Source organism: Triplophysa dalaica, chromosome 14 (genome assembly GCF_015846415.1).
Source record: "Triplophysa dalaica isolate WHDGS20190420 chromosome 14, ASM1584641v1, whole genome shotgun sequence".
In the NCBI taxonomy this organism is placed as follows: Eukaryota; Metazoa; Chordata; class Actinopteri; order Cypriniformes; family Nemacheilidae; genus Triplophysa; species Triplophysa dalaica.
The window spans coordinates 10,412,961-10,425,383 of NC_079555.1; the positions used below are offsets into that span (position 1 = coordinate 10,412,961).

Sequence of the window (12,423 nt, forward strand, 5' to 3'; positions counted from 1 at the left end):
TTCATATTTTACATTTGTTGATAACTTTTTGGGAAAACCTTGCATAGTGGTCAAAAATAGAAGACAAAACTGATAAATTAATGATATTTAATGATGGAGCTAAAATAATAACACAAACTAAGATTAAACCTATAGGCACTTTACGTTGGAAACAAAAAGGGATTAAAACTGATAAATTCACTTAGTTGATTCTGGCCCGGTTTCACAGAAACGGTTTATCTTAAACCAGGACTATTCCTTAGTTGAATTAAGATATTTATGTTGCATTATAAAAATGCCTTAGAAGAATACATTACTGATGGCCTTCTTGAGACAAAACAATGGCACTAATGTATTATTTATAAGATGTTTCTGGGCAAGTAATATTTAGTTAAAACAGGTCACATGTTCCTTTTAGTCTGTGACTAGCCTTAAGCCTTGTGAAACCGGGCCTATTTAAGATAAATATGAAATAACTAAAGGAGACACCGTGTCCATTATCATTTCATATGTCTGCAGTTTATAAACACATAGAAGATTATTTGAAGCAGAAAATTTGAACAAATTCAGCAGAACAGCTTTGCTTTGCCTTAATTTGGGCTTTTATTTCACATGAATGCAAGAATGCTTAGATAGTGTGAAGATCACACTTAACAGGAAGAACACTATCATGCAACAGCAACAAAAAATACAAGTTTTAAATAAGATGCATCATGTTTTATTTGGTAGGCAGGTAGAATAGGAGTGTGAGGGCCTTAACCTACTTTTTATAAATGTAAGTAATTAAGATTAATAATAATTGAATAGATTTTAAAAGAAACTTTCAAGTACAGCAACATTGCAGAGTTGTCAATCAATCTGACAATCTGACGACATCATTAATACACATTTATATATTATCAGAACATGTTAACCCTATCCTACTCTAATCACCTTTATCTATGTTGTTTCTTTAAAAGCTATCTGTTTTCTTGGGAACTGGACGTTTCCAGTTCCACCCTGTCAAAGTCTGTCTCAGTTTTGCTCTATATCTAATCTAGCAAATCCTTCAGTATATAAAAAACCTTACAAATCTCAAAAGATATTCCTTTAGGCTATTAAAATCATATGGATGGATCATGAAAAGTTATTATATTTTCAGTGCCCACACAAAACTGAATAATTACATGATTCCATCAAGCTTAAAATAAGGAAAATACTGCAATTGTGGAGACTAATATTAAAACAATTCTGTTCTGCAACACCAGCCAAAATGAAAAGATACAAGATATTACAGATTAAACAGGCCTAAATAAATGAGCAATGTAATTATCAGCTATGTTTTTGATCAGGCACAATCATAGAAGCCTACTGTCTGTCTGTTTTGGTCAGATTTCTTTAGAACAGAAACTTGGATTTTCTAGAGTGCATCACTTAGTAATCGGCCCCCTACTTGATCTATACAACCTTATTTTAAAAGTATATTTTTCATCACTTTTATTCGGATTATTCAAAGATGTGTCTGCTAAAATGTTTGGGCATCATGTGCGCGTTTGTGTGGCTCCAAACAAACTCGCGATCACACCTAAACTGTCCAAAAAATGCTGTCTAGATAGGCAACTGGGTAGAATTTGACACAGTCTCCGCCAAGCTTCCTCGTTTACGCAGGAAGAGGAGAGCTGTTAGCTAGCATTCGTCGGAGAACTATAAACAACTCACTTTTATAAACCTCACAAACAAAAAACACTTTCCGCTTGCTTAATCAACCATTTGCTTGACGCTTAAATGTTATTTTAAAAGCGTGTTTGACAGACGTCTGTACTGGTCTATGATAACAGCACGTTATTTACAAAGCTGGTTTGTACGCAGCTAGTCAAGCGCGCACTCGACAGCTAAAGCTTCTGTCAGTATTTTTTTGCTTTGATTTCTGCTGGAAAATCTAGTTTTAAAATAATGAAAGAGGACTTAAATATCTGACTGTGTCTTACGGGGTGTAACCGCATGCATCTGACCGCAAAACAATGTTTTGACGGGTTTGTGAGCTTGTCGAGGGTTTGTGTTCGTAGTTAGCATATAAGCTAAAACTAGCTTTGTACATCCTCGTACAAAAAGCTTCAACTCTACAAGTGCACTTCTTATTTAAGTAATGCATGTAAAATATGCAGATGTTAAATACGATTCAATGTACAGGATATTTAAATAATCTATGTATGGTTGACAGGCTAGTTAACTAACGTTAGATTGGAAGGTTGACTTGGTTAAGAAAGTCATTTGAAGATGTGTTAAAAAGAGTATAATTATGGTGAAATGCTTATTGGAAAGGAATTAAAGCTTCCCTAAACATGCCTGCAAGTATTTGAGTTGGCTGGACTGGTACTATGGAAGGTCCTGGAAATTTACTACAGGTGAAGATGCACCGCAGCAAACATGATGGACCCCTGACACCCACCAAGTGCTGAGGTGAATTCACCAGGAATCAAATGGTAATAAAAAAACCTTTATTTGGCACTTTTTTGTAGCAGGTTTTGCTTTTTATTGTATTATAAATATTTTCCGAATAGGATACAGTGTATGTCTATTGTTACTTCATGTTAAATCGGACATTTGACTTTAAACATTCGTACATGAATAGTATAGTAACAAAGTCACAGCATGTTTGTTGAATGTAATTACATCTATGTTTATTTGATTATATTTTTATTTCAGGTTGTGAAAGTGCTCAATCATGGGTGATATGAAGACCCCTGATTTTGATGATCTCCTGGCAGCCTTTGACATCCCAGATGCGACTAGTCTGGATGCCAAAGAGGCCCTACAGGAGAATCATGATGAGGGAGAGGAACACCTGAAGCACTCAGAGATGTGTATCGATGCCACGGCTTTGATCCCTCACCCGGCTTTGACTCCAACAGATGCCCCTGTTGTCAGTGTTATAGTGAAGAACACCTGCCGCCAGGACTCCTATGAACATCTTGTGGAGAAAGAGGGCTCACATTTGGGACACCTATTACAAAATGGATTCAAGATGTCTGCAAGCTCACTGGAGACTCATCATATTGAAACACATTCCGTTAATTTTCCAAAGCTGGGAACTAGTAATCTCAATGGGGAATGTCCAACACATTCCTTGGAAAAGAATCCTGTACTCTACAAGACTGAGAAAAATCCTAGTATGTCAAGGTCAATTCCTCAGTTTAGCCCTATATCTAGTCCAGAGTCTGAAGACATTCAGAGCAATGGAATTGATGACCGTCCAAAATGTGCAGAGACCTCATACTTCCCATCTGATTCCCTCTTCACATCTTCAGCTTTTCCTGTCTTAGACAATCATGAAAAACTAGTCAGTCTGACATACAGGTGCAATGAAAAAAATCCTGGTTCTAAAAGTACAGATGATCTCCGATGTGAAGACTCGTCTTTTAAAGAGCATAACTTGGCGTGTTACAATACAGATTCAGAAAAAGAAAAAAGTTTTGATTCCGTCCCTAAGAAAAACAACATTGAAGAGCTTGAAGCAAATGAATATTCAAAATATTTTCCCCCTGGCACATGTGACAAAGCTCAAACATCCAGGTTGTCTTCGTGTCTCGATGCATTAGCGGCCCTGAATGCTAAAAAGGATCCAGGTGAGCAAGCTAATTCAAAGGACATTCCAGTAACACCAAAAGACATGGTGAAAATGAGTCCAAAAATTCCCATATCGCCAAAGAGCCCTAGAAGTCCTCTCGATGTGGTGAAACGTTTTGCTAGACAGCCTGACAGCCCCATGAGCATGTGCAGCAATAGCAGTGGTAAAGCATCTCCAGCTATTGCTACAGGCTCACCTCCAGCCATACCGAGAGTCCGAATAAAGACAATCAAAACCTCATCTGGAGAAATCAAACGGACTGTCACGAGCATATTGCCAGACTCTGAAACTGAAGATCTCCAGTCGCCCTTTGGATCATCTCCATCTCAGTCCTCAGTTGAAGATGCCTTCTCCAAAACAATCCATGTGCATAGTTCGAAGGATATGATTTCTGAAGACGTTTTTGAGGATGGAAAGCAGGAAGCTTCAAAGACAGCTTCACTAGGAAGCGTAAAATCAGTGCGGAGCGCAAAGAAACCTCGTCTCCAAAATAATGATCATGTCCTAAAGAATAAGCAAAAGAGGTCTCCACAAACGGGTTCGTCGGCTAACACAAATTACCTTCCAAAGGCGTTACACTTGGCCAACCTAAATCTAGTCCCACACAGTGTAGCTGCCTCGGTTACAGCAAGATCTTCCACTAACAGACAGGACCGCTCTCACTTATCATCTTCAGTGGTGTGTAGTTCTGTACCCTTAGTGCACCAAGTCAAAAAAGTCTCCCCGAACACACGGGCTGTTACCCCGAATACTGCAGCTGGAACTTTAAACAGACTGTTAAATTACTCGAACCCTGTGCCAACGTATGTTCCTGACCTAAGTCCACCACCAGGCAGCAACATCAAGCTCCCACCACAAGGCTATTGCTGTCTAGAATGCGGAGACGCATTCGGGCTCGAAAAGAGTCTAGCGTACCATTATGGACGAAGGAGCGTGCATATCGAAGTAGCATGTACCCACTGCTCTAAAACTTTGGTGTTTTTTAACAAATGCGCTCTTCTGGCACATGCTCGAGATCACAAAAACAAAGGCATGGTGATGCAGTGCACTCAGTTGTTTATGAAGCCCATTGCTGTCGACCAGATGTTGGCACCATCCAAGCCTGTGCAGTCTGTAAATCAGATACCTTGTGAGAACAACACAACAGAGTTATCCAAAATCCAAGTGGTCTTGCCTCTTTATCATGACAGAGTTATCAGGAATGGGTTCAAATGCTCGGATTGCAATAAACAAATGTCAGACTCCGCAGCACTTGCAGGTCACTATCAGAAAATGTCGGCGGAGTCTGAAAGTCTGGTGAGTAATGTGCCTTCTAGTGTTCATTTTATTTGTATCTTCTTACTTCCCCATACGCTCATGTTTTGTGTTTGTTTTCTCTCTGCCAATGCAGGTGTGCAAGGTTTGCTCAATGTTGCTACCAAACAAATGCAGCTACAGGGCCCATCAACGCATTCACACTCATAAATCTCCATATTCTTGCCCCGAGTGTGGAGCACTCAGTCGTTCTGTGGACATCCAAAAGCATGTGAAGGAGAACTGTCTCCACTATGCCCGCAAAATCGGTTACACGTAAGTAACTTGGACCTCTGATGCAATAAACTGTAGCTTCAAAACCCACAAATGTCATTTGTGTTGGTTTTCACTTACGAAATTTCTTTCAGGTGTGTGCATTGTGAAATGCTTTTCATGTCACTGTCCCTCTTGAAGAGTCACATTGAGGACAAACATTGTGAAGTCTTCTATAAATGCACTAAATGTCCTGTAGCCTTCAAATCTACTGATGGCTTCCTGATGCATGTGAAAACCAAGCATGACGCCGATGAACCTAGCCATCAGTAAGTGCATTTCTCTTACTTTTAATGCAGGCACCGTGAATGGTTTGGAAATTAATCCTGGTGTTCTCTGTGCAGGGTGATCTACAAGTGTTCCTGTAAAACTATCTTTAAGAAAAAACAATTGTTGTATCAGCATTTCCATCATCGTATTTGTGTGTTCAAGTGTCCAGAGTGCACTTCGTTTTACCAAGAGAAACTACTTTTGGTGCAACATTACAAGGTTTGTAGCTTCTTTTATTGATGTTAGTCATTGAAGTGTTCACATTCAGAGTGATTGGAATCATTTCACGTGTCTGTGTGTCACACTTAAATTGAAGTTGTTCTCAGTTGATTACATTATTTGGTTGTGCGGACAGGTTGCGACAGGTTCACTGTCAGATTGGCAAGTCATGGTCTTAGGCATCAGCATAGCCTAGATGAAGGTGGATCCAATGACTGTCTTGTATGCTTGGGCAAATGTTTTGGGCATTGATAGGGTGTCTATGCTGTTACAAAAAGACCCGACAAGTGAGCGGCAGTAGTCAAGATGACAGTCTGTTGATCTGTGAGCAAAGGGTGTAGATAACACGTTGTTGTTCAGTGCATCACCAAGGTTCTTGGCGAGATGTGGACGAGATGCTTTAAATGATGAAAGTTGTCTGATCTATTGAAGTCTTGGCAAGTGCGTCTTTTGGCTGGGATGATCTGCAGATGATACCTGGTAATCCAGGCTGAAGTACTCATTTGTTTTACACTGATTTGTGAGGGTACAAGTTGTCAAAGAGTGGAAAGAGAGAATTAGTTTCAGTAAGTGCGGAAAAGTGTTGGGACTCAAGATGAAGAGAAGTCTGTTTATTGCCTAGCTTAAAGACAAACTAGTCATTCAAGTGTGGGACCTGTATAGTTATCTCAAAGGCAGCCTTCAGTCAACATGCAAACAAACCTAGCCAGGAAAGACAATTGACAGCTGATGATGACACTTTATAATAACAGTTTGCTTTGTTAGTTAACAGTACTCGTAACTCATAACCTATGAAAATCATACTTGAAATTAATAACAATTTTCGAAAACAGAACCTAAAGCACACGCTACTGCTATAAGGCATGATGTGATCTGAAAAATATGAAATAGGTTTTGTTAATTTGCACCTTCAGAATCATTTGCATACTGACATAAGTTGTATTTGTGTGTCCGCAGAGTGTTCATGTTGGAGTTTTCAGAGCTGAAGCAGAAAAATGCCAGACCGAGACAACATCTCTCTTTGACACAGTGTCTCCACAAAACTTTAAACCAAGAGTAACCAAACCTGCTAGTGATGCCAGCATGAAAGTTGGAGAGAGCCCTTCTGCACGGAAATCAAGTGGCGGACATAGTAGGAAGAACGCTGGGTGGACTTGTGGAGAATGCCTTCTGTGGCTCCCAGACAGAGAGACCTACGTCAGTCATATGAAGAGCACCCATGGAAGGGTGAGGCTCCATCTTTTTAGTCTAACCTAAGTGTATTACTTAGACCAGAAGTTATCAAACGTTAAACTGTTCTCAAACCAGGGGGTTTTCTTAGTTACAATAACAATTCATAATGCTCGGTTTGTTCTCTGAATTCATTCCTAATTAAACATGCATTTGTTTTGCAGTCTCTAAAGAAACATCCATGTCGATTGTGCGTAAGGTCTTTCAATTCAACCTTGAGTCTTAGACGACACATTCGCAGTGACCATGATGGGAAAAAGAAAGTTTACACATGCTGGTAAAGTTACTGCTCGACTACAAATGTGCATATCGTCGCTGTCCTTCTGAACCTTGGATGTCCAAATTGGCTGTTTTACATTTACATTTTATGCATTTGGCAGACGCTTTTATCCAAAGTGACTTTTTAAGTACTTTTTAAATGATTAAATACTGTGTTATCAAGTTGAAACTTTTTATTGGTTAGGTATTAGTAAAACCCATTGAAAAACATAAAGTGTGACTAATAATAATGAAACAAAAATATATGGAGATACGAGGTTTCAAAAGGACTGCCGCGAATAATTTAATGTTAAATGTATTTAATTAACATATTGTTAATTAGGTTGTTTGTTTTTTATTGTTCTTACTTGATATTGCATATTTCCTTGTCAATCCTAAAGGTACTGCACAAATGAGGACGTAACTTTTACTAAACCCTCTGTGCTGAAGAATCACATCACCTTGATGCATGGAATTAAGAACCCAGATTTCAGCCAGATGGCAAAGTTGGCATCTCAGGTGGTGGGGAAAACCACAAGTGAGGTAATCATAAAATACTCATTTGATCCTTAAGTGAATTACAAAATACATTTCAAGATTTCCCTATTTTTAAGGTTTGAAGGAACTGTATTTTCTCAATGCAGCTTCTATCTCTTTCAGAGGCCTAAAAGAAGAGCAGAGGAGACGAATGGGAAGATCGGAGAAAATGGAATGTCATGCAGCTCTCCTGCCAAGCGTCTTAAGCCACTTTATCGCTGTGCCAAATGTGGCTTTACCTCTGAAGTCCAAGCCCAGTTTCATGAGCACATACCTCAACACAGAACCGACAGTGACACACCCCAGTGCCAGCACTGCGGACTTTGTTTCACATCTCAGCTAGCACTCAGCAGGCACCTCTTCATTGTGCATAAGGTCAAAGAACCAGACTTTGAAGATGAGACATCAAATCAAGAAGGGGTAAACTCAACTGACTTGGGAGATGAAAGAAAACCTGTACCTCTTTTGCCAAAAACAACTGGTTTGTCCACAGTTGGAGAGCAGTGTGAAATATACAGTGAGACTGTGGCCGGTGAGTCCATAGACGGTGCTTGTGGCAAAACAAAGACATCAGAAACAAGTGAATTTGCTGAGAAAGAACAGGCCTGAACAATGGAAAGCTGCTATTCAATGTCATTGCAAAAAGATTATGGCTAAACATGCCATTTATCCGAATATGCAGCTAATAAATGTGGTACTGCAAACATGTTGCCTTACAGTAAAAAACTATATCTCAAGTCGCTTATATCTCAATGAAATAATGTTTCATAAGACTCTGAATATCTTTGAATTAACTAAAAACTGATGAATTCATGCAATTAATCGCCACTTTCTATTATTGTGTATTACTTTGATATATGTCTTATGTATGTGGTTAATCATAATTTATTTTCATATAATTTCAAAAGCATAATGTCAGTTTGTTACAGTGTTTCTCTACAGAACAAATGTATGTCTTTGTTCATGTACTACAACAAATCTACCATGAAATGTTATCTATTTACATATTCTAGCCATGTAATATTTTGGCTGTTTTCAGGGTCACAAAATATGCCAACAGGGGAAATGCTGATGAGTTTAGTATTTTTGTGGTCAGTCTTTGGTGGTGCTTGTGTTATGCTGGTCTTGAAGGAAGGGCATGTCTGATGATGAATATTGTTAGGTGGTGTATGTGTGTATCGCAAAACTAGATATCTGTAACAGTATTGCTATGATGGAGATTGCTTTTATTCTAAAAGGTATTCACTTAAACCCAGGTATCTGCACTCAGAGAATATATATTTTCATATTCATTCCATGTAGATGACTAGTTTCAGTTACATTTATATTCAATGAGCCATTCTTACAATCAAAATTAGCACTTTTGTAAATGAAAATATGGAGAAAAGTGATATTCATTATTTACATATTCTCAGATTAAAGACATAAGAGACTCAAATTTACAGTTTATGTTATTAGCAGAGGTTTGATGTTTTGGAGGCCTTCAACAATGTAAAATACAAAGATTATTATTTCTGTCACTATTTTGTTCGTTAATATTTCAGATTAAATCTTTATGTCCAAGACATTACAATCAGTCTTGAAAATTATTTTTAATTTAGTGTGAAGACATGATTTGCTAGGAGCAATAGGTGCACAATTTACACATCGCTGCGCAGACCGATCGGCATCAGACATCAAACTACCGCGAGAGCGCTTTGTGTTTCTCATGCTCTCGCGGTTTTTTGATATACGACGTCTAGTTCGCACGGCGCCAGTTTTTAATTTTCAATTTTTGTATTGGACTGTTGATGTAAGCCAGGGCACCCCATTCAACATGCCAAGTAGACATCCTGGGTTTACACAGCTTTTTACTATTATACAGTATTTATATTAGGCCTATAGTATATAATTATATAGTCTTTCTATTGAAAGAGTCTATCTATTTACACCCCAATGTTATTTAAAATATTGATATGATATTCCTAGTAACGTTAGATGCAAATTATTTAACTAACGTTACACGTGCACGTTTTGCACTATATTCCTACGATTCATTTCATATTGTCAAAATGCATTGAGATCAGCCAACGCTTATCAGATTGTTATCGATCCATAATATTGTGTTTAATGTTTTTGTTGTGTGACGAGGCATATATACACTTAATATATAAAGGAATTGTTTTGAATCTACATTTTTCGAACCGCAGTTAATTTCAACCGGAAGTAGCAGAAGCGGAAGCCCGTTGCCGCGTATCCGCTAACCAGCAGCAGTGGTGGCGGAACATTGCAACTAAATTTCTTGGTTTAATTTTTATTAAAGACTGTTGTTGTGTACAGTTTACTACAGGCACAATATGTTATCGTTAGATTTCCTCGACGATGTCCGGCGAATGAATAAGCGTCAGGTGCGTATTTCTTTCTGTAGCTAGCTTAGCACTAGATTTGCATTGCTTTCTGGAACTACACGTCAGCCTGAATGATTGACAGCTGTTTTAACGTTCTTACATATTTATTACTGCAATTTAGTGATGGCTTTACAAACGTAATGTTGTTTGAATCTCTTTACATGGAGTGATGTATTTTAGAGTACGTAGAGAAATGAAACAAACCAGGAAATCGGATTTTCAAATGGCTGCTATTCTCTTAACGGTTTAATTTATAGTTAACATGCCTTATACTAAGTTACACTAACATCTACGTCAGCCATGTTTTTTATAGTCATTTATACTTTCGCATGTATGATGCAAGTTAATTAATTTTGATAATATTGCATACATAACACTAAAGCTTGCTGATGTTGAGTGTGTTATTTTCGTGTTTTTCAGCTTTACTATCAGGTGCTGAACTTTGGAATGATTGTATCTTCAGCCTTGATGATCTGGAAAGGCTTAATGGTGGTAACTGGAAGTGAGAGCCCAATTGTGGTTGTTCTCAGGTAAGGCAACTAGTACATTGCCTGCTCTTCACTTTCAAATCAGAGGATTTTTGATGTTTATAACCTTTCGGAGAAAAGAAAGTCTATGTTGTTTGGTAGAATTCAAAATATTAAAACCTTTTAAAAACGTTTCCAATGTTATATTTTTAGTGGAAGCATGGAACCTGCATTTTTCAGAGGAGACCTTCTCTTCCTCACAAATCGTGTTGAAGACCCAATCAGAGTGGGAGAAATTGTTGTGTTCAGGATTGAGGGAAGAGAAATTCCCATTGTACACAGAGTCCTAAAAATTCATGAGAAGTAAGTATGTGTGTAAGATCACATGTTCAGTGTACACGGGACATGTTTTTGAAGTACAAATTCACCAAGAAGAATTTTAGCAAGGTTTTACACATGCAGCAGCATCAGCAAGACAGCTACGACGAATAGTAATAAGGGCAGTTTTCGGGTAAAAAATGGGGTGTACTTTGTTTGAGAAAACAACCCTATGATCCCAGTTTAATTCATCAGAATTTTAGATTGTAAGGGTAGGAGCAGAATGTACTAAGCTATATTAGTAAGTCCAGTTGTACTCTTTTAGGATTGTCTGATCTTTACCTGATGTTTTTGTTCCGTCTAATAACCTTGATACCTTTTGATTTCAGAGAAAATGGCGATATCAAGTTCTTGACAAAAGGTGACAATAACGCTGTGGATGATAGAGGCCTTTACAAGCAGGGGCAGCATTGGCTGGAGAAGAAAGATGTAGTGGGCAGAGCAAGAGGGTAAGTTTTAGAAGAGTCTTAGAATTATCTGTGATTAACAAAATTAGTAAGGAAACAGAAATTTTGAGCTCTTATAATCGTTTATTATCGTTTGTGTGTTTTAATGATTTTCCAGAGTTGAATCTTCAGGTGTACTTTCACAAACAAATGTTATATTTTAATAGAGGAAAATATTGAAGTTATGTGGTCTGTGTCATGTCATTTGATCTTATGCAATGTACCCTAACCACTTTCTCTACGGTAGGTTTGTGCCCTACATCGGAATTGTCACAATTTTGATGAATGACTATCCCAAATTTAAGGTATGCAACACACTGATGTCATTGTAAGTGTTTGTTTAATAGATGAGTGAATTAAAGACCTTAAACTTTTTTGTTTTTTCCTTCCATGACAGTATGCTGTATTGTGTTTGCTTGGGCTGTTTGTTCTGGTACATAGAGAATGACGACGCTCAAGAGAAATTGTCAGAAAAACCATGGAAAATATCCATCTGGTGACCAGTTTTTATGGTGTTTTGTGTGTGTTGGAAAATCTTGCACTTGCTTTTTGAGACAAATGTCAAGTTATACTTTTTCCCGCTTAACAGTACAAACATGAGGTACACAAAGTCTAGGCATTTATATCTGTCAACTTTTCATGTCATTTAAATTTGCTTGATCTTGTTTTACACACTGATGTAATTGCACCATATGTTGAAAATTGTCTAACTTCTAAACTTTGTCTAAGGTCAAAATTTTGTATGGAATAAAAATGTCGAGCCAAATTTAAAACTATCATTTGGGTATGGTATGAAGCCTGATACTTTCTTCTTTCGGTACTATGCAAAAATTCAACAGATCATGTGTCAATGAACATAAATGTAATAACTATCCATTTTAAAAAATCTTATGTACAAGCCATCACTAAATGGACATTTGGGTTTCCAAATACATACTGGTGTTGTTATTGTATAGTTAAACCCAATTATGTTGAATTCTTACATTTTACATTTATGCATTTGGCAGACGCTTATATCCAAAGCGAATTGCATTACATTCTATTATACATTTGTATCTGAGTATGTGCAATCCCTGGGA

General features: G+C 37.7%; 2 protein-coding genes across 2 annotated transcripts; both read left to right on the forward strand.

Annotated features, from left to right (window-relative positions):
- Nucleotides 1–1,399: 1,399 nt before the first annotated feature.
- znf592 (zinc finger protein 592) lies at nt 1,400–9,233 on the forward strand. Its single transcript, XM_056766490.1, has 9 exons — nt 1,400–2,441; nt 2,665–4,882; nt 4,977–5,155; nt 5,248–5,421; nt 5,497–5,641; nt 6,599–6,868; nt 7,036–7,148; nt 7,531–7,672; nt 7,790–9,233. The coding sequence occupies exons 2-9, from the start codon at nt 2,684–2,686 to the stop codon at nt 8,273–8,275; spliced, it is 3,708 nt and encodes a 1,235-aa protein (XP_056622468.1). The 5' UTR covers nt 1,400–2,441; nt 2,665–2,683; the 3' UTR covers nt 8,276–9,233.
- Nucleotides 9,234–9,866: 633 nt separating this feature from the next.
- On the forward strand, nt 9,867–12,120 carry sec11a (SEC11 homolog A, signal peptidase complex subunit). Its single transcript, XM_056766434.1, has 6 exons — nt 9,867–10,053; nt 10,474–10,583; nt 10,734–10,883; nt 11,228–11,347; nt 11,592–11,649; nt 11,742–12,120. The coding sequence occupies exons 1-6, from the start codon at nt 10,003–10,005 to the stop codon at nt 11,790–11,792; spliced, it is 540 nt and encodes a 179-aa protein (XP_056622412.1). The 5' UTR covers nt 9,867–10,002; the 3' UTR covers nt 11,793–12,120.
- The last annotated feature ends 303 nt before the right edge of the window (nt 12,121–12,423 follow it).

Bases quoted from the DNA above. Each gene is read 5' to 3' on its own strand.
- sec11a (XM_056766434.1), top strand. From the start codon at position 10,003: ATGTTATCGTTAGATTTCCTCGACGATGTCCGGCGAATGAATAAGCGT. The intron at 11,348-11,591 runs GTAAGTTTTAGA...TCTCTACGGTAG, and splicing joins GTAGTGGGCAGAGCAAGAGG to GTTTGTGCCCTACATCGGAA. The intron at 11,650-11,741 runs GTATGCAACACA...CTTCCATGACAG, and splicing joins ATGACTATCCCAAATTTAAG to TATGCTGTATTGTGTTTGCT.
- znf592 (XM_056766490.1), top strand. From the start codon at position 2,684: ATGGGTGATATGAAGACCCCTGATTTTGATGATCTCCTGGCAGCCTTT. The intron at 5,156-5,247 runs GTAAGTAACTTG...AATTTCTTTCAG, and splicing joins GCCCGCAAAATCGGTTACAC to GTGTGTGCATTGTGAAATGC. The intron at 6,869-7,035 runs GTGAGGCTCCAT...TTTGTTTTGCAG, and splicing joins TGAAGAGCACCCATGGAAGG to TCTCTAAAGAAACATCCATG.